This window comes from Bidens hawaiensis, unplaced genomic scaffold (assembly GCF_021521415.1).
Source record: "Bidens hawaiensis isolate Kalapana, Puna unplaced genomic scaffold, B.hawaiensis_p1.1 tig00018483_1, whole genome shotgun sequence".
Taxonomy (NCBI): domain Eukaryota; kingdom Viridiplantae; phylum Streptophyta; class Magnoliopsida; order Asterales; family Asteraceae; genus Bidens; species Bidens hawaiensis.
Window position 1 is genome coordinate 309,799 of NW_027492791.1, and position 23,957 is coordinate 333,755.

General features: G+C 36.3%; 4 protein-coding genes, 1 non-coding gene and 2 pseudogenes across 7 annotated transcripts; 5 read left to right on the plus strand and 2 right to left on the minus strand.

Moving 5' to 3' along the window:
* The first annotated feature begins 531 nt into the window (after positions 1-531).
* On the plus strand, positions 532-4,010 carry LOC143556177 (uncharacterized). Of its 2 annotated transcripts, none has more exons than XM_077045581.1 (3): positions 532-838; positions 2,069-2,286; positions 2,377-4,010. In XM_077045581.1, exons 2-3 carry the CDS (start codon positions 2,071-2,073, stop codon positions 3,877-3,879), a joined length of 1,719 nt encoding a protein of 572 aa, XP_076901696.1. In that variant the 5' UTR covers positions 532-838; positions 2,069-2,070; the 3' UTR covers positions 3,880-4,010. The 2 variants fall into 2 exon arrangements, with proteins under 2 accessions (XP_076901696.1, XP_076901695.1); XM_077045580.1 differs by having other exon boundaries at positions 534-838; positions 2,064-2,286; positions 2,377-4,009.
* Positions 4,011-4,510: 500 nt separating this feature from the next.
* TRNAK-UUU (transfer RNA lysine (anticodon UUU)) lies at positions 4,511-4,583 on the minus strand. Its single transcript has one exon. It is a non-coding gene; the product is annotated as a tRNA-Lys (tRNA).
* Positions 4,584-7,229: 2,646 nt separating this feature from the next.
* On the plus strand, positions 7,230-9,464 carry LOC143556157 (uncharacterized). Its single transcript, XM_077045564.1, has 2 exons — positions 7,230-7,312; positions 8,590-9,464. The coding sequence occupies exon 2, from the start codon at positions 8,642-8,644 to the stop codon at positions 9,353-9,355; it is 714 nt and encodes a 237-aa protein (XP_076901679.1). The 5' UTR covers positions 7,230-7,312; positions 8,590-8,641; the 3' UTR covers positions 9,356-9,464.
* Positions 9,465-11,979: 2,515 nt separating this feature from the next.
* LOC143556178 (chaperone protein ClpB3, chloroplastic-like) lies at positions 11,980-16,661 on the plus strand (annotated as a pseudogene). The gene is made up of 10 exons (XR_013139335.1): positions 11,980-12,282; positions 13,115-13,333; positions 13,417-13,654; positions 13,730-13,925; positions 14,013-14,067; positions 14,147-14,297; positions 14,379-14,687; positions 14,816-15,081; positions 15,157-16,082; positions 16,180-16,661. The product of XR_013139335.1 is annotated as a chaperone protein ClpB3, chloroplastic-like (transcript).
* Positions 16,572-18,427, minus strand: LOC143556180 (pentatricopeptide repeat-containing protein At3g29290-like). Its single transcript, XM_077045582.1, has 2 exons — positions 16,947-18,427; positions 16,572-16,874 (listed from the first exon to the last, which is right to left on the minus strand). The coding sequence occupies exons 1-2, from the start codon at positions 18,366-18,368 to the stop codon at positions 16,710-16,712; spliced, it is 1,587 nt and encodes a 528-aa protein (XP_076901697.1). The 5' UTR covers positions 18,369-18,427; the 3' UTR covers positions 16,572-16,709.
* A 1,379-nt stretch (positions 18,428-19,806) lies between these two features.
* LOC143556158 (uncharacterized) lies at positions 19,807-22,038 on the plus strand. The gene is made up of 6 exons (XM_077045565.1): positions 19,807-19,856; positions 20,000-20,191; positions 21,069-21,142; positions 21,212-21,291; positions 21,726-21,877; positions 21,949-22,038. Exons 1-6 carry the CDS (start codon positions 19,826-19,828, stop codon positions 22,020-22,022), a joined length of 603 nt encoding a protein of 200 aa, XP_076901680.1. The 5' UTR covers positions 19,807-19,825; the 3' UTR covers positions 22,023-22,038.
* A 1,013-nt stretch (positions 22,039-23,051) lies between these two features.
* LOC143556190 (U4 spliceosomal RNA) lies at positions 23,052-23,189 on the plus strand (annotated as a pseudogene).
* Positions 23,190-23,957: the final 768 nt, after the last annotated feature.

The window sequence follows — 23,957 nt, forward strand, 5'->3', positions numbered from 1 at the left end:
TGACTAACATAATCCTAACGCCGTTAGTTGCAGGTCGCCGAAAAAATGTTTTTGGCCGGAAAACTCACATTTTTCTATGAAAGACTCAACATTTTTGTCCCACGCATCTTTGTAACATTTTTTCTGGCGCAACGTTCTTTCGGCCAAAAATGTTTTTTTCTGGCAACTTGTAACTAACGGTGTTAGAATTTCGTTAGTCGCGGACCGTTGAGAATAAATACGTTAAAAGTTGAGACCGTCAGCAACCAAAAGAAGAGATTGAAATTAATAAAAACCAATCTAAATAATAATAATTTTATAATAATCATAAATTATGTAAAGGCAAAAGGCCAAAAGGGACATAAGGTGGAAAGAAAGAGAGAATCTAGAAATTTGAAGTGATATACAAACACATATATGTGAATATGTATGAGTGAATGTATGTATAGCTCTCTCTCTCTCCCTCTATATATATATAAATATAAATAAATATAGTTGAATTATATATTGAGATTTGGTGGGCAAATAAGCAATGAAATTTATGTGTTTCAGAGACCACATCTTGACAAACAAAACAACAACCCTCTTCTCTCTCTCACTTCATTCCAATTCCAGTTCTAATTCTCTCTCATTTCTAGAGAGAGAAAAACTATATTACTATTACTCTCTCTCTATATCTATATAACTATATCTATCTGTATCTATATCTTATCTCAAATCACTCTCTTTCTCGTATCTGTTTGATCAGAACAGTGGCCCAGCGGATCGTAGATTTATTATTATTATTATTATTATTATTATTATTATTATTTTAAAACTCAATTTCACAAAATTCGGAGCTTAATTTCAACGGAATGAGGTAGATTCGTTTCTGATGTAACGGTTATTAGTTTAATTAGGTTAGATTTTGTTGTGAATTTTGAATTATGTTTTTGTTTAATTACACTTGTTATATGTGCTTAGATTGATAATTCAATAATTTAGGTTCATGATTGTATATTATTATTATTATTATTATTATTATTATTATTATTATTGTGTTTGATTTGATTTGGTTTCCTTTTATGTGAAAATTGTTTGGTGGATGAAGTGTGAAACATCAAAAGTTACTTTATTATTATTATCTATATTTGAGAGAGAGACTACATCCTCATATATAGGGGTGCAAGCTTAGCTACTTGAGAGCTTGAGCAGAGCTTTAACTTGTTTAAGGTACTACACGAGCTCAAGCCGAGCTAACGCTCGTTTTAAGGTGTTTCCCAAAATATGTAATTTTATTAAAAACGTATATTAATTTATTAATAAATAATAAACGACCAGATCCCGAGCTTGAAAAAACAACTCACAAGCCGAGCTCGAGCTCTCGTAAGTCAAAACAAGTCAACCTCGGGATCGGCTCGTTTACACAATTACACCCCTGGTTGCATTGTGCAAGCGAGGCAAGCAGCCGAGCCACTCATGAGCTATTCGAGATCAGAGCGATAAAAAGCCCGAACGAGTCGATACTTATTGAGCTCGAGCAGAGCCCAAGCCTCAAAGAAAGCTCGTTTAGTTATCTAGCCCGAGTTCGAGTCTTGTCTGGGAAGATTGTTTAGGTCTGTCGAGCCTTAACGAGCCGAGTGCATATTTTTAGTTGTATCTCTTTTGGACTTCTATGTATTGATCTCACACTTCGAAGCCGGTATCGAGCCGAACTTTGGCTTGCTTAAGGTACTGCAGATGAGCTCGATCCGAACTTAGGCTTGTTAAGATTTTTCTTATAATATATAATAATTAAGAATGCATATAAATTTAATAATAGAATAATAATAAACAAGCCCGACTCACGAGCCGAGCTCGAGCTCTCATAAGTCAAATCGAGTCAAGCTTGGGTTCGGCTCGTTTACACCCTTACTCATATATTGTTTGGCGAGATTCTATATGCTGATATTTTGTTTTCACTGCTTTGTTGGATCATTCATATCCATGCTTCACATATTCAATATCTTGAAATTGATTCAAATTTTCAGTTTGTGCGTACTTTCAAAACTGGAAGCATATTGTTCATCACTGTAAATGATGACAGTTATGTTACTTGATTATAGTGCAGGAATGGCAGCCAAGGTACAAGCTAAAACATATTTTCACAGTTCCATGATGGATCTAAACAACGGTTTGTTCAATGTTATGTGGGACCCGTATCATGATAACCGAAACCAGGGTTACAACTCGTTTTTGATGAGCCAAACCATGGACGGATACCCGGGATATCCAAAAGAACAAATGAAGCAAACTATTTTGAAGCAAGAGTCGATATTCAGGCATCAGGTTAATATTTTTTTCCAAGTTGTGTCTTATTTTATGTATAAAGAATCGAGTTTCGTTTGTATAAAAAATATTTTTTTTTTAATGTTCTAGCTTCAAGAACTTCATCGCGTTTATAAAAGACAGAGAGACTTGATGAATGAAATCAGAATGAAAGACTGTTACAGTTTTACAATACCAGCAAAAGCACCGAATTCGGGTCGTTTTTTAAATCAAGCTTGTTCACAGAGAAGAGTGATTGATTTAGAACTGCCTGCTGATGTGGAAGATGATAATGAAGAAAATCAACCAGTGAAAAATGTTAATAATATAAGCACAAAAAGAGCTTTTAATTCGGCTGATCTTAACGAATCGATTCAGATGGAAGAGGCATCTTCTGCAGCATCTTTTATAACTAAAAACGGTGATTATAGGCAAAATTTATCCACAAATTCACAGTTTTGGTACTCACAAGCTGCGCCGAATAAAGCTAACGAGTGTTTATCAAAGAGAAAAACGTTATTTGGTGTTGAAATCAGCGAAAGTAGCCGTTGTTCATGGGATCAAAATACTTCACCACATGCAGTTTCTAACGGAATCAAGAATCTTGAAACACTGTTGCCTCATTGGCTTACACAAACCAAAGGTAAAGAAACCGTACCTTATCAGATGAACTTAGATTCGTTGCAGCAACATTCTCAGCAGTTTTTCAAGAAATCTGAGAAGCTTCAGACTGATAATTCCCATGGAATTACAAAAATTCTCGGGGTCCCGGTCCCGGTTCAAGATTCAACCGTCCATGACACGAATGCTGAAAATGATAAAAATAACCGTGTTTCAGAATCAAGGCACGTGATTGATTTGAACATGTCTTTTGATGAAGAAGAAGATATTTCTGCAACACCAAACGTTCGAGAAACCGTTGTTAATATTGCTTCAATGGAGATCGACTTAGAGACTCCTGCAGACCTTGAAGCCGAAACAGATGCTGATGATCAAGAGCTTGTTAAATCTGCAGCCGAGGCTATTGTGTCCATTTCATCGTCTGATCCACCGCCAGCTGGCACTTTGCTGATGTGGTTTGCAGAGGTGATTGAATCTGATGCTTGTATTAATATTAAAGATAGTATACCTTTCAGTATGGATGAGTTTGAGTACATGACGTTAAACCTGGAAGAAACCGAGGTGGATAACCTATACTATAAGCCGACGACGGTGACAGAGAACGAAGAAGACGGTGACGGTTTATCGAGAAAACCGGCGATAAAAAAGGGAGTGGGAAAGAGAGGTAGACAGAGGAAAGATTTTCAAAGGGATGTGTTACCGGGAATTGTTACTTTATCAAGGCGAGAAGTGACTGAAGATCTTCAAACATTTGAAGAGGCGTTTAACGGTATTGGCGTGTCGTGGCAGTCGAAGAGGAAAGGTGGCAGGGGCAGGCGGCAGACGGTGGCGCTCAGCCCCCCGCAGCCGGCTCCGGTTGAGGAGAGTGTTTGTCGGGAGGTGGTGGCGTTGGAGGAGAAAAGTCTTAGCGGGTGGGGAAAGAGGACGAGACGGCTGCCTCGACAACGGTGTCAAAATGGTGGTAATCATCAGTCTCTTGCTTTGAAGTGTTAAAAGAGTTAAAACCTTTGTGTTATTGTACATAGACTACAAGTGATGAAATTTGCCTTCAACAAAGTTGGATTATTTTGGTGAGATGAACATCATTTTGTTTTGTGATTTTGGTAGTCTTTGATTCATAAACTTCTTTTTAACAAATTTAAATTCCCAACTAATAGTTGTAATCCCGAACGGTTTCTAAACCAAAGAAAGCCAACGACTTTAACATCTTCGACTACCTTCATAAGTAGGCTTGTGATTAAAGATCACGTCATTACGAGCCCTTCAACACCAAAGATTTGTAAAAATAATCGAGTGAAATCACCCTTCGCCTTTTTCTTCGGGACATTGATAAACTTGTGAAATCTCTGAAAAATCATAGATTGATTACACAAGATTAAAAAACAAGACAAATTAACGGTTCGGCGCTTTACAATGCTCGCCACAACAGGAATGATTCGCTAAATCTTCGATGAGATGTGTAAACTTTAAACCAAGTGAATGTTCTATGCGGATATGTAATATAGTTTTTTTTATATATAGATCTATTTTGAAAACCCAAATCTTTATAAGTTTTCTAAATTTTTATTTCTGTGTTTTTATAATAGAACAAATCTAAACTGTTTTTGAAACAAGAAAATAAAAAGGGTCCTACCGGGAGTCAAACCCAGGTCGCTGGATTCAAAAGTCCAGAGTGCTAACCACTACACCATAGAACCAGTTATGAAAATTAATATAAACAATATAATAATCTGGGGATAAAATTTTAGAATCTCTCAAGACCATTAGCTTTAGCTGTTGTGACTCTTCTGTATTCAGCTGCAGATATTTGTGGTGAGCCGGAGTTTATGACGAAGACGGAAGCCGCTTACCATGTGAAGGCTGAAGGCAGTCTCTAGCCGGAATATGCGAGTGATCTAAAGAGGACTGTATTAATAATGTATAATATAAGGTGTGTTTAATAACACCTATGGGTTGTTATTATATTAATACGGGTAGGATTTTTCACACATGGTACGAGTCACGTATTGTCACATATAGATCGAATAGATCATACGGCCGTATGATTTATCAATAGTGTACACATAGTGTGTGAATGGTAATGGTATGTGTATAAACTATAAAGTAACTACCTTTTTCTAAATTCTTTGTTTTTCATGTAAAACGTTTAAAATAAGAAATAAAAATCAAATAACTGTCCAGTTTAAACACTTCCTTCCAAGGATTCTAATAGTTTTTTATTCAAACAACAAAGATTTAAACATCTATTCAAATATTGCTATATGTTTTAGTAATACAAAAGATATATCAAATAGCCTTTGGCGTAGCGCTACATGACGTTAAATATTCTTATGTGAATATACGATTGATAGAGAGAGCCACCTTCAAGGAATGAAAACATCTATTAATATAATCCCAAAACCAGTTCTCATATGAGTCAACTTAAAATTACACATAAACCCAAGTAAAATAATTACTTAAACCAAAGTATAAAGCCCAATAATAAAGCCCAAATAACATTAGTGTAATACGAGCGCGCACTCCCTCGTCACCTAATTTGCTTAATCTCTAACGTTATTTTCTCAATTGGCACGTTAATCTAATAACACTAAAATTACCAATAAATGGTGCCATATATTTTAGTAATAAAAAATATATATGATAGAAGGATATATCAAAACGCTTTCAGCCTAACAATACAAGATGTTATGTAAGGCTTTATCTTTCTAAACGCTCGATCTTCCCACATCTTGTTAATTGTAATATTTTGAAGCCCTAAAATTTGTCATACATATTTTGTTTTGCAGCCCATCATTTGAGCTTTATAAGACCAGGCGTATTGGCCTAATCGTTGCCTTCAAAATGTGATGAACACCACCCCCATCCTCGTTTTATAAGACCAGGTTCGTTGTGCACACAACGAAGGTGGGATGGGGTAGGGGTGAGCAATAACTGAATCGTTAACCGAAATCGAACCGAAAACCGACGAAACCGAACCGATATAACCGAAAACCGAATTAACCGAAATTAACCGAACCGAACCGAACTCTTCATTTTTTAATTTTTTCTAGCCTTTTTCCCTCTATTTCATGTATTATATGTATTAATAATTTAATACTATCATTTTTATGTGTTTATATCTCCATTTTATATACGAATATCTCAATTTCATATATTTATACCTTCATTTCATGTAGTTATGCATCCATTTCATGTATTTTTAAGCAAAATTTTAACACAAGTTTGATATTGGTTATTAACTGAAATTAACCGAACCGAACCGATAATCGATCGGTTAGGTTGGGTTAATGATAATAACCGAACCGAACCGTGCACACCCCTAGGATGGGGTGGGGGATGGGGGGGTGCAATCAATTTTTATTTTATTTTTAATTTATATTTGTATATATATTTCAAAAAATTAAAATAATAATAATTGTGTAATGATTGAAATGAGGTTACGCGGCATTTTACCAAAAGTCCAATGCATCACATTTTTAAAGGCAATCATTGCTGACTAGAACGCCACATTTTGCACAACCTCCTATGTGCTTAATCTATACTATATATAATGTATGAGAGAACGACAAATTAAGACACTTGGTTTTAAAGGATTTACAAATCAATCAACACATGATACAACCTTTAATGCATCTAGGATAAGGGCAAACTTGTCTACTAAAAGAATCAAATATGTTTATTAAATAATAGTTACAAGATTAACCCCTTCACTTTGATTAAATTTTGTAAATTTTAAAACTAGTTACAACTATGATCCTTGATCTTTCACTCATATGTGATTTTTATTTTCATTTTTAACTCAACTTCTCATGATTTTTAAACGTTGATAATTTTTTCATACGCTAATATTTTTTTTAAAGAAATTACACAATAAAAACGAGCAAGTTTTTTTCTCTCTTTAATTTGAGTATCATATTGTTATATTTTTTTCCATTTTAAAAAATAACATTTTACGTATCAGCGTTTGCGGTCTGGTTTTGATGATTTTACATTAAATCGTGGGTCAAACGGTCGGTAACTGGTTTTTGTCGAAAACCGAAACGAACCTATGAAAATTGAAAACGACCCGCCAAAAGTTAATCCAAAAGTTAATGAAAAAAATCAAACCAATGACCCGTTTGAACATTTTTCGGATTCAAATCGAACAACGAATACCCATAAACTTGTTACATGATTACAAATGTATGTGTTTCCACTTTCCCGCTGCATCGCGCGGGTACCCGTCTAGTTACCACCACGCGCACGGCTTAAAAATCTCATTTTATAAAATGTTATTTCGAGGTAAACTAGGTCTCGATTAACGGTTCAGTTATTGCCCACCCAACCCGGTATTATAGCTACGGCCCAAAACATGTAGGCCTCTTCTTCATTATCCTGATTGATTTGCAGCAGACAGAGAAGACAGCAAATCACTCATATCCAATCTGTAAGAAACCAAACATAATAATAATAATAATAATAATAATAATAATAATAATAATAATATAATATAATATAATATAATATAATATAATATACTATACTTACTTTTGCCTTTAATTTCCGTATCATTCAATTTTTTAGGGTTTAATACCATCGCCTTGTACCAATTTTGTTATTTAGGGTTTATGCTTCGATGTAATTACTGTTGAGTTGTTGTTATTAACTTAATACATATCAGATTAGTATTTAGAAATATATTTATTAAACAATGACTGTTCAGAGATTAGAATTAACTAATAAGATAACCTAACTATGCAAAATTGCTATGGATTTGGTTGCATGTTTTGACTTACGAAAAGCTCGAACTCGGCTCGTGAGTCGTTTTTCAAGTTCAGGCTCGACTAGTTATACGTATTTTTTTAATTATTTTTGCATATACTGGGAAAAACCTTTAATGAGCTTAAGCTCGTCTCGGGACTCGAGCTCGTGTAGTATAGTAAACGAGCCAAAGCGCGGATCATTTTGACTTACGAAAGCTCGAGCTTTTTTTTTTTATCTCGAATTGTGTGAATCGTTTTTTCAAGTTTGGGCTTGACTCGTTTGTTGTTTTGGGAAAAACTTTAAATAAGCTTAAGCTCGTCTCGAGCTTATGTAGTACAATAAACGAGCCAAAGGCCGGCTGTAAATTTAATACATAGAAGTTAAAAGAGATGAAACTTAGAAATACACAAGGCTTGAGCTCGGGTCGATAACTAAACGAGCTTTATTTGAGGCCCGACTTGAGCTCGGAAAAGCTCGACTCGCTTCGGGCTCTTTCTTCGCAAAGCTCGAACTCGGGCCGAGAGTCATTTTTTCAAATTCTGGCTCGGCTTGACTTGTTTATTATTTATTAATTAACTTATATTTTAATTATGTTGTATAGTTTGGGAAACCTTAAACGAGCATAAGCTCTGGTCGAGCTCGTGTAGTACAATAAACGAGCCAAAGTTCGGTTACGCGATGTGAAGTTAATACATAGAAGACAAAAGTGGTTAAAGTTAAAAATACACAAGGCTTGAGCTTGGGCTTGATAATTAAACAAGCTTTATATGAGGTTCAGGCTTGGAAAAGCTTGGCTTGTTTCGAGCATTTTATCGATCCGATCTCGACGTCTCGTGTAGCTCGCAAGCGGCTCGACTCATTTGCACGCTTAGTGTTTTTTATGATTTAAAAACAGTTTTGAATCTGAAAACTACTTTATTGAACTTCTGAGCTCATAGTTATGTTTTTTTTTTGAATCAGACAATTGCAGAAGATACTTGAAGTCTTGAATATATATAAAGTATCCATACATATGTGGAATTTTGCATCCAAATGTCTAGCTGGCACCGGCGGGCTAAGATTTAGAAACCGCTTCAAACCGCTAACACAAAGTGTTCAAGAATCATCAGATGATGAAGCTTCTGCTGTTGTTAGTAAAGAAGAGGGATTAGAGTGTCCGATATGCTGCGAATACTTCAACATAGTCGAAAACGTACCTTATGTTTTATGGTGTGGTCATTCACTCTGTAAAAACTGCATCTTATCTCTTCCGTGGGCCATAGGCAAGATCCAACCTTTACCCGTTCGGTTACCTCTTCTAATATCTTGCCCCTGGTGCAATCTTTTATCGCCTCGCGTTGTAATAAAAGGAACCTTAAAGTTTCCAAGAAAGAATTACTTTCTTCTTTGGATGGTTGAGAGAATGACAAGTGAACAGGTTAAATCAAATGATGATTCGACAATGTTGACTTTGAATGACGGTCAAACGGGCCGATCATCTGGGCCCGCTGCAGGGAACAGTCGTGTTGGTTTTGTTAAGAGGGTGGTGGTTTTTTTGGTTGAAATGACTGCTAAGTTCCCGTTGGTGTTGATCCTTTTGATGATTGTGTTATATGCGGTTCCTGCAAGCGCGATAATACTGGCTTTGTATGTTTTGCTTACTGTTGTGGTTGCGGTTCCTTCGTTTCTGGTTTTGTATTTTTCGTATCCTAGTTTGGATTGGTTGGTGAGGGAGATCGTCGGGTAGTTAAGTTGGTTGGTTCAGTTCGGTTTGTGTGATTACAGTTGGTGTACAAATGGTTTTGTTGTTGTTAGCTGTTTTCTGTGTATATGTGTGCCTTTGGGAGAGGCTATAATGTTTAATTCTGTTGAATAAAAGTGAATTTGTGTAAATAATTAATTCTAGTTAAACAAATGGGTTTATATAATGTTTTTGTTGTGGTTAATGGGTTTATTGTTATATGTGATGGTAGTAAGTGTTGTAAAAAAGAATTAATAAAGTATAATCTTTTTTATTATGTTTTCTAAGAAGTGTAAGTTGGATAAAAAAATGGTTTGATCAAAGATTTAAAGGCTGTGATTTGTGACTGGTTAGAGATTGTAAAAATTTATTTAAAAAAAAGTTATATCGAGTGAATTAACAATGACATGGGAAAGACTTGTTGGATGAGGCTAAACGCATCTTTTTTAAGCAATTAGCTGAAGTGACAAATTTAGTAGTGCAAAAGAGCCGTTCAATAAAATGAGACATGCCTAGTTCAACCGGAACTATTTAGACCATATGTAGTGGGCGTTTTGGAGGAGAAAAAGACGCCCATTCGTGAAGGCATCGATGTGGGAACCAAGTTAAAAAAATCAAGCCTGTTGTCAACGACTATTTCATTAAAAAAGCATATACTTTATTGAAATTAAAATCAATACTTAAACCAAGTCAATCCAATTTTTTAAACACAACCAAAAACTCTTTCTCGTTCCCTACTAAAATTCCATACTCAAATTTTAACGAAAGAACCCAAGCCAATATAAATCCATTCAACCCTCAAGATTCGATTTTGGCCAATTTGCATCAAACAGACTCAACCAAGCCACAACCCATCTTGGCATACATGCCCCGTCTCTAGCCCAAATAAAAAAAGATAACATTATTAAAAATACGGCTTTAGTTTTATTTATTTATTTATAATTATTCTTATGTTATCTTGTAGTATTTTGAATTTTTTTAAAATTTTAATGTAGCTTTTTTATTATTTAATGAAATATTTTTTCTTTTATTTATATAAAAAACAGAAAATAAATTAGAAACATAATAATACAGTAATGATTGCAAGGTGCTTTATATCACTAAATAACTTTTTTATAAAGCCTCGTTGCTGACCGGGAATGGGTAAGACTGTCACTTTTACTCGAAATCCGAACCCGAACCCAAACCCAAACTAACCCGACCTGAAAAACTCAACCCTGAGAAAAGGCCAACCAGAAAAACCCGAATAAACTATTTGTTTAAAAACATGATATTATTAGGTATGTATACCGTATTCGGATCACTCTACACATTTCATTCATTCATATTCCATTTATTATGATTGGTTGATTATTTATTCTTTACGTATCTTTTCTAATAACATTCGTAATAGAAGAAAACTGGTTATGTTTATTTATAATTTGATTATTTACTTAATGAGTAAAAACATATGTTTCTTTAATTTTCACGTTGTAGCTTTTCTTTACTTTTTTATTGTCCTTTTGTTTTCTTATATACCCGAAACCCGGTTAATCTAACCCAAAAAACCGTGAGAGATTTGCGTTGGGCTCGGAGTCTAAAGTTGAAATTTTGAAACTCGAAGAACCCGACTCGCGAACGTGAAAAACAAACCCGAAAAACACTCCTAAAATCCCTACGAATGGGACATCATGTGTCAGATAACACCTGAGAGTGAGACTTTTACCGGTTTACATGTTCTTAGATGATTCCATGGGATCAGCTACATGCACATGCTAATTCACATTTTTGTTAGTATAAAATTCTGAAACATTAGATGTTACATACTCACCTATTGGCTATTGGGATTTGGGACAATCGAATTATTCATTTCTTTTCGCATTAGATATCGTGTTAAATTATGTTAAACCAGGGCTGGCTCCGAAAAGACGGAAGTTTTATTGGGTTAAAGACGAAAATTTTTTTGGACATTCAGTAAAAGGAATATTTTATTGGGTTTAACTAGGTTATGATTTTGAGTTATGTAAAAAACTTTTGTATAAAAGTAAACTTAAAAATGTCTCAAAATAAGGCTTGAATCCACACCTCTTGGTTAGATGTCAGAGATCTTTGCCATTAAACCAAGCTAGTATTTATGTAATTACGTTGAAACATTGATTATACATATTTTTTTTCATAAAAATACACATAATTTTCTTTAAAAAAAAATTCAAGACCTAACGAGGTGTTGGGCCTATGACCGTCGACTACCCTGCTACACCCTTGAGCCGGCCATGTGCTGGAGTATACTTTTGAACTAAAACCAGCATCCCTATAATCATTCGCCATAAACGATATACACGTGAAAACAAAAACTTATCCTATCTATATAACTATATCTATAGAAAAATATTTTTAAAAAAAAAATCAATTATATGATATTACACAATTCACATAATAATAAAAGAAGTAATTAGTGGATTATATTGTGACACTAGACTCACCTGGCGCTCTCTTGAACCATCTTCATTCATCGTCGTCTTGTTATATAAAACTCTGTTCAAACCCTCACTCTTTTCATTTTCACTTCACCCAAAAAACCAATAATAATAATAATAATTCTTTAGAACTTGCTAGAAACAAACCAAACCCTAATACTTTACCATATTCTCACTCAATCTCTCTATCTACACACTTTAATTATTCTTCCATTCATTCACCAGATTCATTCATTCACACTACTACATATGGCGTCATTTTCCGGCGTTGGACTCCTCCACCTTCCGCCGTCATCCGTTTGCTCCGATAAAACGGCGTCGTTTGCTAAACCTAGACGAATTACTCTACGCTCGTTCAAATTGAAGAGTAGTAGGTGTAACGAGGCTTTGTTGCGAGCTGGTACTGGTGGTATATTTGGCGGCAAGAGGTATCGATCGTCGTTTGTTGTTCGGTGTGATGCTTCGTCCAATGGCAGGGTAATATATTATTATTATTATAATACTGTTTTGCTGTTAATTGTTAATTGAATCGATGATTAGGATTGATTGGATTAAGGATATTATGTGGAGTTTAGCATAGTTAGGGAATTAGGGACTAATTAATAGTTGAATGAATGATAGAAACTGAATTTGACTTCCTTAAGACTATAATTAGGACCGGAAATGAACTGTTCGTGAATTGTTTTACGGGAAGTTTGTTTCGTTTAATGAATGAAGGAGCATGGACAAGGAATTTCGTTTGATTCATTAAACGAACGAGCATGAACAGAGCCATGTTTATTCAATTGTGTTTGTGAACATTTGAGAAGGTGTTAGTTTACGTCCGTTTTTTGTTAATGTTTCTTTGTTTATGTTTGTTCATTAAAGGGTTTATATAGTTTTCATGACTTGTCTAGTCTTACCATATAAATTTAAGCAAAATTATTAACTATGAAACACAATTATATTTGAGTATTATGCGATAAGTTTATATGTAAATTAACATATGAATATGAATGTTAAGAAAAACACCAACACAAACTTGATAGCCGGACCGAACAGTTGTCATTGATCATTCTCAGTTAGCCAAATCAAAAAAAATTTATGTCTGTTCATTTGTGTTCGTGAATGAACGAACACGAGCTAAAAGTTTCGTTCGGTTAGGTGTTCGTGGATTATTTGCTCGCCCAATAAAAGCTTAATGGGACGGGCATGACCAAGACCTTGTTCAGTTTTTTACAGCCTTAAGTATAATGTAATAGAATAGGTAGATGGATAGTTGATATTTTCCATGATATACTTATTGACAATGGGACAATTGTATTCACAGATTACTCAACAAGAATTCACAGAGATGGCATGGCAAGCAATTGTGTCTTCTCCTGAAGTTGCAAAGGAGAACAAGCATCAGATTGTGGAGACTGAGCATTTAATGAAAGCTCTGCTGGAACAGAAGAACGGGCTAGCTCGCAGGATATTCTCCAAGGCTGGTGTGGATAATACACGCCTCCTAGAAGCCACTGATAAGTTCATTCAGCGCCAACCAAAGGTGATAGATACGGCGTTCTGTATTAATAATCATATGACACTTAAGCTGTTGCATGCTCTCACCTTGGTTACTTTATATGGCAGGTTATTAGTGAGTCAGCAGGCTCAGTGTTAGGGCGAGATTTGGAAGGCCTGATGCAGAGAGCTAGGGATTACAAGAAAGAGTATGGTGACTCATTTGTTTCTGTTGAGCATCTGGTGCTTGGTTTTGTGCAAGATAACCGATTTGGGAAACAATTGTTCAAGGAGTTTCAAATCTCATTGAAAACGTTAAAGAATGCAATAGAATCAATCAGAGGAAAGCAAACAGTAATAGACCAGGGTACATACAGTTTATTCATGTTTGATCATATGTTCTTGTTAATCCAAGTGATCCTAATATGTTTTTGAACTTCAGATCCTGAAGGGAAGTATGAATCATTAGAGAAGTATGGTAAAGATTTAACTGCCATGGCTAGAGAAGGAAAGCTTGACCCTGTTATTGGAAGAGATGATGAAATACGCAGATGCATCCAGATTCTCTCAAGAAGAACCAAGAACAATCCTGTGCTCATTGGTGAACCAGGTGTTGGAAAGACTGCAATTTCTGAAGGGTAAGTTACTAAGATAATACCTTTTTGTAAAACCACAAGAAGCCAATGAAGACTTGAAGCCTTAATTTACTCTACTGCATTTGACAGGCTAGCTCAGAGGATAGTGCAAGGTGATGTGCCTCAAGCATTAATGAATCGGAAGGTGTGTAATACTATACTGTGAACTTATAACAGTCTCATCAATATTGTTTACATTAACTGACCTGTTATTCGTATATTAGTTGATATCTCTTGACATGGGTGCGCTTATTGCTGGTGCAAAATATCGTGGAGAGTTTGAAGATCGACTCAAGGCAGTCTTGAAAGAGGTTACAGAATCGGATGGCCAGATTATACTTTTCATTGATGAGATTCATACTGTTGTTGGAGCCGGTATATTTAACTCCAAATGATCTTTTGTATTATGAAATATACTAAATATGATCTAATTCTAAAGTTCATTCGTGTTTGTAGGGGCTACAAATGGTGCAATGGATGCTGGCAATCTGTTGAAGCCGATGCTTGGTCGTGGAGAGTTGAGATGCATTGGTGCAACAACATTAGACGAGTATCGTAAATATATCGAAAAAGATCCTGCATTGGAACGCCGTTTTCAACAAGTTTATGTTGACCAACCGACAGTTGAAGATACGGTTTCCATACTTCGTGGACTGCGTGAAAGATATGAACTGCATCATGGAGTACGTATTTCAGATAGTGCACTTGTTGAAGCTGCAATTCTCTCAGATCGTTACATCAGTGGACGATTTTTACCAGATAAAGGTACTACAGTTAATTATAGCCATTGATCAACTGATCACCTCTTTACCTCATATATTTTAGTTACCTCATATTTGCATGATCAGCATGATCAGATATTAAAGTGTGTATGTGCTTGTTGTGAATTGCAGCCATTGATCTGGTAGATGAAGCTGCAGCTAAACTGAAAATGGAGATTACTTCAAAACCAACTGCGCTTGATGAGATCAATCGTGCGGTTTTGAAACTGGAAATGGAGAGGCTATCACTCACTAGTGATACAGATAAAGCTTCAAAGGACAGGTTGAATCGGCTCGAGGCTGAGCTGGCACTCTTGAAGGAAAGGCAAGCTGAGTTGACTGAACAATGGGAACATGAAAAGAGTGTCATGACTAATATGCAATCAATTAAAGAAGAAGTGAGTCAACATCTGATTTATTTTATGCTTTTTGTTTGTTCATGATAACATGAACTAAATGGTCATTATTTGCAGATTGATCGGGTTAATCTAGAGATACAGCAAGCAGAGCGTGAGTATGATCTAAACCGTGCAGCTGAGTTGAAATACGGGAGTTTGAACTCACTGTTACGTCAGCTTGAAACTGCTGAAAAAGAGTTAGTTGAGTATATGAGTTCGGGTAAGTCGATGCTTCGTGAAGAGGTTACGGGTGATGACATTGCAGAGATCGTGAGCAAATGGACGGGAATTCCACTTTCAAAACTGAAACAATCTGAGAGAGAGAAACTCTTATATTTGGAAGACGAGTTACACAAACGTGTTGTGGGTCAGGATCCCGCGGTGACGGCAGTAGCCGAAGCAATCCAACGGTCTCGAGCCGGATTATCTGATCCTCACCGTCCAATAGCAAGTTTCATGTTCATGGGACCTACGGGAGTGGGAAAACCGAGCTGGCAAAAGCACTTGCTTCTTACTTGTTCAACACTGAGGAGGCTCTTGTGAGGATAGACATGAGTGAATACATGGAGAAGCATGCGGTTTCTAGGTTAATAGGTGCACCACCTGGATATGTCGGGTATGAGGAAGGTGGACAGTTGACCGAGACCGTACGCAGGAGGCCGTATGCAGTTATCTTGTTTGATGAAATTGAAAAGGCTCATGCTGATGTGTTCAATGTGTTCCTCCAGATTTTGGATGATGGTAGGGTGACCGACTCACAAGGTCGTACGGTCAGCTTCACTAACACCGTCATCATCATGACATCAAACGTGGGCTCACAGTACATACTAGACACAGATGATGACTCCGCGCCGAAAGAACAAGCGTACGAGACCATAAAACGAAGAGTCATGGATGCAGCCAGGTCAATCTTCCGGCCCGAGTTCATGAACCGGGTCGATGAGTATATAGTCTTCCAACCCCTCGACCGCTCACAAATCAACAGAATCGTCCGATTACAGGTACGCTGCACACTTAAACCTTTAAAAGTGTTTGATTTAATCATTTAACATTTTAACAAACTGTTGCTGAATAAATTTTATATTTTGTGATCACTAGTTGGAGCGGGTACAGAAGAGGATAGCAGACCGGAAGCTAAAGATTCAAGTAAGTGAAGCTGCAGTTGAGCTTCTTGGGAGTCTCGGGTATGATCCAAACTATGGTGCTAGACCTGTGAAGCGGGTGATCCAACAGTACGTTGAAAACGAGCTTGTGAAGGGTATTTTGAGAGGAGACTTTAAAGACGAGGACACCATATCGGTTGACACCGAAGTCACGGCTTTCTCAAACGGTCAACTCCCTCAACAAAAGCTAGTCTTCAAGCGATTTGACTCGCAGCCTGGTGACGCACTCGAGGGTCAGGAAGCCTTTTCGCAAACTGTCTAGATTATGAACCGGAATGTAGATGATGTATACAATTATAATGTTTTTACCATTAGCAGATACAGCATGTACATGAACATTAACTATGCATAATAAATGCTTATGCTGAGTTTTTTTTTCTTTTTGCCACTTTTGAGAATCAAATCTACATTATATTATATATTTATAATTATAATTTATACAGATACAGATTACATTGTCATGACTTAGCTTCTAGGTAAGAATTGCAGCATCATTGCTCGGGTCTTGTGATCGGACGAAAGCCCGAGCTCACGCATCTCCTGATACAACTTGGTAGCCGACTCGATCTTTTCCCTTAGACAAAAACCTTGAACTGCAGCATTGTAAAGATGCGCATTCGGTGGAACTAGCTGCACATCGGTTCAAACCATATTAAACAAACCGAACACGAAACTGTATATAAAAGTATTGGTTCAACTTACTTTCAAAATCTCATGAACTTCATCATAAAGAGAACCCCAAATGCAAGACCTAATAAGTGACAACAGAGTCAAGGTATCTGGACTTTCCTTTTGATGAACCATGTGTTGGTACACTTGCAACGCGACTTTCGGCTCGTTTCCTACTTCACAAGCTCCAATCACCCGACAATAAGACGTAACCGGAACCGACAACCCCAAATCCTCCATCTCCCATAGAATCTGCAAAGCTCGTCTCCAAGCACCAACTCGCTTACAAGCCGTTAGTGCAGTGTTATACAAATGCAACCCGAGCGCAGACGGGGTCTCATGTTGAACCTTTTCAAAAAGCCGAAGCGCATCACCGTACCGCTCGGCTCTACACAATGCAACAAGCAGCGCGTTCCATGTGTATGATGTCGGAACATGCCCTAAAGATTTCATGCAATCGTAAACCTTAAACGCAAGGTTTACTCGACCGTTATTCCCAAGCGAGTGAATCAACGCATTGAATACGATAATATTTGGATTCTCTTTTCGTTTCATCATACCCCGAAACACGCTCAACGCAAAATCCCATCGTCCGTCTTTCGCAAACGCGATTATCACCGCTTCCATGGTACGTGTATCCGGTTCTACCCGGTTTTGAACCATTTCAAGATACGCCTCAATCGCCAATCCATACTGACTACACGCAAGAAACGTTGTAACCAATAACCAATACGTTACTAAATTCCCAACACAGTTAATATTATTCATCGTTCTCCAAACGAACTCCGTTTTCACCCAATCTTTATTATCCCGACACAACGTCAACATCATGTTAAACAAAACCTGATCAAGATTCTTCGTGTGGACTTCATCCGTAACAAGCGTTTCAAACAATTCAAACGCGGAATCAAAGCCTCTAGCTTTCGCAACCCCTTGTAATATTAAATTATAACTATGCCCGCTTATACGATCACTCAACTTCATCGAATCAAACACGTGTAACGCATCATCAAACTCCTCATTCCTCAACAAACACGACAACAAAGCGTTAAACGCGTGCGACTCGGGTTTCAACCCCATGAAATCCATCGAAGCGTAGAGCTCGAGTGCGCTTCGAACCTTATCCGACCGACTAAGCTTCAACAGGCGCCAAGATAGATTCTTTTCATCTCTTTCCTCTAAAAACTGCAGCCTGTTCTCATAAACATCATCATCATCATCATCATTATTATCATGTTCATGTTCTTTAACATCCGATTCGTATGCGATTGAAGCATTGGGTACTGATTTGTGAATATAATTTAGGGGTTTTGGGTTTGCACACCAAGTGTTCGACGAAATGTCTGAACGAAGAATTTGAGAGAATCTTGAATTGGGCAAGTGGGTATTGTAGTATTCGAATAATCCAAGAGCTGGCATGTGTAATATAACAGAAGTGGTTAAAGATGCAGCCATAAAACCAGAGTTGAGCTTCAAGTTTCAAACTTGTTGGAATGAGCTTTGGGAGCAATTTGAACTACCCTTAGAAAGACAAAAAAGGAAGTATCTATTATCCAAACAATGTACCATTTATTATGCACAATGTACCTATTTATCATCCATTTATCAAATGAATTAAATGACCAAAAAATGTCCATTTAACCAATGGAAATCGATAATTAGACCTGGGCAGGTTTTTATTACCAATCCGATAGTTTTTAGATCCAACCAGCATTTATTGCGTGTCCTGGTACGGACGGGCCGCTAGTTTATTTTCCAGGTATTGGCGGAAAACAAGTATAATATAAGGAAGCTAGTTTTATATTAGCGGAAACTAGTTCTATGTTGACTGAAGCTAGTATAATATTAGTACGATCCATGTGCAGTATTCTCTGTCTTATCTGATAAATCATTATGTGTAACACGCGCTTAGTTTATCTGAATGTTATTCATGATTCAAAGATTAGTTCAGGCATTTGTTCAAAAACCAAGATTGAAATCAACATCGAGCTCGACTAAGCTTGAGTTAGGCTTGTTTAACTTACAGAGCACTCAAGTTTTGCTAGTTTCGAGTTCTATTTTCAAAACTAGAGCACAAATAATTTTTCTCTCGAGCTTGTTTTTTATAGTTAAAGAAACATATTTTAATTATTTATAATTATTCTTATGTATTTATTTAATTATATTTAATTAGTTTTGTTATAGTTCTATACACAACATTATTTTTAATAAAGATATTAAACAAAAACCATATACATAATAATATAAATAATAGGATTGTTTAGGTTGATCTGGGTTGATTTACTACTAAACAAACTTATTTTTAGGTTTAAACAAGCTTCAGCTCAAGCTCAAGCTTATATGGGCTCAGCTTGATTCGAGTTTTTACAAACCAATCTCGAGCGTGAGAAGCTTGGCGTGCTTACACTTGCGCTTAGGGCTGTAAGCGAACCAGACGTCTAGCGGGAAGTTCATGTATTATGTTTGTCTGTTTAATAAACGAACCAAACATGAATAAAAAATTTCGTTCAGTAAGCTTAACGAACGAACATGAACAGATGTCATGTTCGTGAACGTTCGGTAACGTCCGTCCATTTACTATGTTAAGTGATGTGGTTATAAATTTGTGGACGAATTTGTATGGATAATGGATTAATGATTTTTTTTGAATTAGTATATATTCGTTTATGTTGGTTTGTTCATTAGAGCCGTTATGTCTGTGTTTTAATTAATGTTCATCAATTAGTATTTGTGTGTAAGTTTCTCAATTAGTGTCCGTTTACAATACTAACAAATTCACACGAACAAACGAAATAGAACAAGTTCTCGTCCGGTTCGGTTCAATCCGATTAGTTGAGCTAAAACCCTTTTCGTCGCCCGGTTCCCATAAACCCCTTTTCATTCTCGTTCACAAATTCACGAGCAACGATCAAATGGAAGAAAAAGACGAGCTTGCACAAACTGGTAAGCTCAAATCAACAATTCTTGGACTGTAATCAGTACCCTCTTATCTGGGTATTGCTCAATTAGACGATCAGGTTAATCTTTATTAATAAAGTTACAACCTTTTTATGAATTCAAGAACCTTTTATTGTAATTGTTTACAGATAAGGTTGAAGAAGATGATGAAGAACAAGGTGTAATTGAAGATGAAAACATAACAGTGGGTGACGTGGAGGATGAGGGGATGAAGAATAAGATGGAAGGAATGGCGTCAGTTGCTTTGTTACCCGATGGCTCGATTTCGGGTCATTTTGTTCACCTTCCTCATTCTGTTTGTTATGGCATTCATGGAACTGGTATTTTTTTGCTTATATTTGTCTTGATTAGAGGTTTATTTCCATTTCATTTGTATGGGTCGGGTCGGTTTTGGGAAAAAACCGAACCAAAATCAGAAATGTCGGTTTTCAATTTCAAAAAAAAAAAAAAAAACGTTTGGTTTCGGTTTTTTCAGTTTTGGAAAAATCCAACCAAAAACCGAAATGTTGGTTTTTGGGTTCTTAAAAATTATGACTGGTCAGTTCGGTTTTGGGAAAAAAATTGAAGTAGGTTTTTGAGTGTTTATAACTGTCTGGTTTCGGATTCTTCGGTTTTGGGTGAAAACCAGACCAAAAATCGAAATGCCGGTTTTTGTGTTTTTAAAAGCATTCGGTGTCAGTTCTGGGAAAAGTCAAGAAAGAACCGAAAACCTAAATGCTGGTTTCTGAGGTTTTGAAAACCGTTCGGTTACGGTTTTGGTTTGGGTTCGGTTCAGTTTGGGAAAAACCCGAAATGTCGGCTTTTCAATATTTAAAACCGTTCGGTTTCGTTTTTTTGGTTTGGGTTCGGTTCAGCTTGGGAAAAACCCGAAATCTCGGCTTTTCTATATTTAAAAACCGTTCGGTTTCGGTTTTTTGGTTTTGGGAAAAAACTAAACAGAAATGTCGGTTCAGCTTTTGAACACCGTACGCTTTCGATTTTGCGTTTGGGTTCGGTTTCGCCATCTGGGTTTGAAGAGTTTAGGCTGAAAAAAAATTGGCCAAATATTGTGAATTTAAAATTTGAATCCATTAGTTTGGTTCGATTTTTACGAAAACATAAAACCAAACCGTCGGTTTTCTCATATTCGAATTGTTTTATTCGGTTTCATGCACACCCCTAACTTTTGGTGATACATGTGTTACACCATGAAAACAGAGATAGCTTGTGAAAGGGAATGCAGCCGGGGCGAGGACTACCGGTTGGTCAAACTAACCATAATTGACTTCAATGTATGTGTTCTGATGTTCCTTTAGCCTGTTTTGACGTTTATCTTTAATAGTTGTTTCTACGTGTTGCAGAGCAAGAAAGAACAAGATGTTGTCGTTGAAAGACGAGGCCATGATGCTGCTCGGTTATGTAACGTTGATCATGCTCACGGGTAATAAATCTTTCCAGGGGTGTAAACAAGCCGAGCCTGAGCTCGGCTAGTTTCAAGCTCTGGCTCATGAAACATTTTTTCAAACTCGGACTCAGCTCATTTATTATTTATTAATTAAATTATTTAAATTATACATGTTTTTAAATACTTTTCTATATTTTGAGAAAATCTTAAATGATGAGCCAAAGCTCGGCTGTGTAGTGTCAAATTATTACATAGAACTCCAAAGGAGGTGAAACCATGAAACTTAAATATACACAAGGCTCGGGCTCGAAAAAACTTGGCTTGTTTCGAGCTTTTTATCTATTCGATCTCGAGTAGAAGCTGCTCGGCTCGTTTGCACCGCTAAAATTTTCCAACAGAATATTTAGATATTCTCTTTTGATATTATGTGGTACTGAATGTTTCTATTTATATGGTCCATTTGTACAAAGATGGGAGAAGGATGTTGTTAATTTGGTAGACCAAAAGCACAAGAAGAACAAGATTGTGATATCTTTCGAGTGTGAAACGCTTAAAGCAGATGAAGCAGCCGAAGAGCATGTTAGGCGGTTCATGCCTAAATTAACTGGCATGGATGCTGTTGGTAAGCATTTCGGTTGTTAATACAAGTGAATTTGCGCTTTTCGGTTGTTAATCAACGCCTTAAATTTGCAGTTAATATTGGGAAGATGAGTATTGCTGGCTTGGACTTCAAGGCCGAAGTGAGACCTGCAGAGCAAAGTTGCTAAACATAGGATCCAAGTAACATTTTCAAGCTAACATCTGGTTGCAGCTTTAATCATTTTGACTTGATTTTCTGCTTATTGATGACTTTAGTTTAGTGTTTCATAATTATCATCAACCGCCTTAATTATTCGGCCACCAAGTGTAATCTTGTTTATAATTGCATAAACGCATGATAACGAATTACTGATGATGAACTAATGAGGTAATAACCGAGGCGTGTCAATTGCTGGTTGAAAACTATTTCCAAACTCGTTTTTTGCCAAATATTAACGCGTTTTTCGCCAGGTAACTTTTATACATAACCCGTTTTATGCCAAAAATATGAGCCCCCCCCCCCCCCACACACACACATTCTCATCCAAGCTTCACACTGGTCGTGGACCAATGCGAGGCGCTGCTCGATCTTAAGTCAGGAGTTTTATTTCTTTATCATTGTTTTTGTAAACCGATACAGACCATGATCACAGTGTCTCTTATTAACATGGTAACGATCACCACTTCTTGTCCCACTAACATGATTTAATCACCGAAAGATGCGTCACTAATGTGGCAGTGAACGCAAAGACGCTAGCGATTATCATGGATGTTTAATAATACTTACAACGTCATATTTTCGCGTCCTCCTCTTGGGAACATGTCAACAACATAACTGGGAATTGGTTTATTATAAAACACCATAGTTAATCATGTGCCTGCAAAATAATTTCAAACATTTTCGGCTTGGTTAGTGACTTGAACGTCTTAAAACGCATTTGACACGAATACCTTGGGCGTAATATATGTACAACAATGTTAACTTAATCGATCACCGAGTGTTTATAATTAATACTCGCTTGATATAATCTTGGTTATAGTTGCAGAAACACCTGATAACAATGATTAAACTTAAGTATAGATAAAAGCAGTAGTATATAATAGAATAATAAGAATGAAGATTAACATGTTGATTGATCCCACATCGATGGGAGGATATAAAAAAAGAGGCCAGGTCTGGATGCATAAAAGGAGGCGTTGGGGGCATTGTTAAAGTTATCTTTGCGCTAGGGGCAATGATGCAGCTAATGAGGTAATAACCGAGGCGCGTCAATTGCTGGTTGAAAACTATTTCCAAACCCCCTTCTTGGCTTTGGGTCTCCCATAGTCATTGAGAATTTGAATTTTTAGAAGGACTCCCTTTTTTAGGGTAAAGTCCTACAATTTATTGTTTTTAAGTTTTTGTTTCTACTTTTTAGTAAATTTGTCTTTTGATGTTTTCTTTTATCTGTTTCAAATAGTTTTTTAACAAAAATTCTTATAAATAGCCTATTTAATGTATAAAAAAAGCTATTTTTTCAAATTTTTTATCTGTTTCAAGTAGTTTATGATGTCTTTGTAAGTTTAACCATTCATTAATAATCAACCTTAAAACGAGTTGAAATCAACAACAAAGAAAGCTTTGATGCAAACCATGTAAAATTCACGAATACATAAACAAAACTAGATGTCTAAAATATGTCCAACCTGAAAAAAATTGGCAAGTGTGATAAGTATGATTTAAATTCCACAAGTCTTGTAAAAAGTATTATTTTTAGCTATTTGTTGATATAACTTGTCGAACCTAAACTAATCGATTAAAGAAACCGGGCTTGTGTAAGTTACCAATTGTTTTTATGTTTAGTTTCCGGGATGTTTTGAACTTACACAAGTACAACTCGCTTTCAAAGAAGAGCATTCTTAAGTTTTTTATTTAACAATTTGGAAAAAGAAAAGATAATCTTGAGTTTTTTTTAAGAAAAGAAAGAGAATGGAAAGAAAACTTAGGCCTTTTTTCTTTTAAAATTTTCCAACCAAATATAACATAATTGTGTAGAAAAAGTTTATAACTCAATATAACACTTTCTTTTCTTTTATTTTAACTCGAGAATTCCTTTTAAGTATATAATTTCCTTTCATTTCTT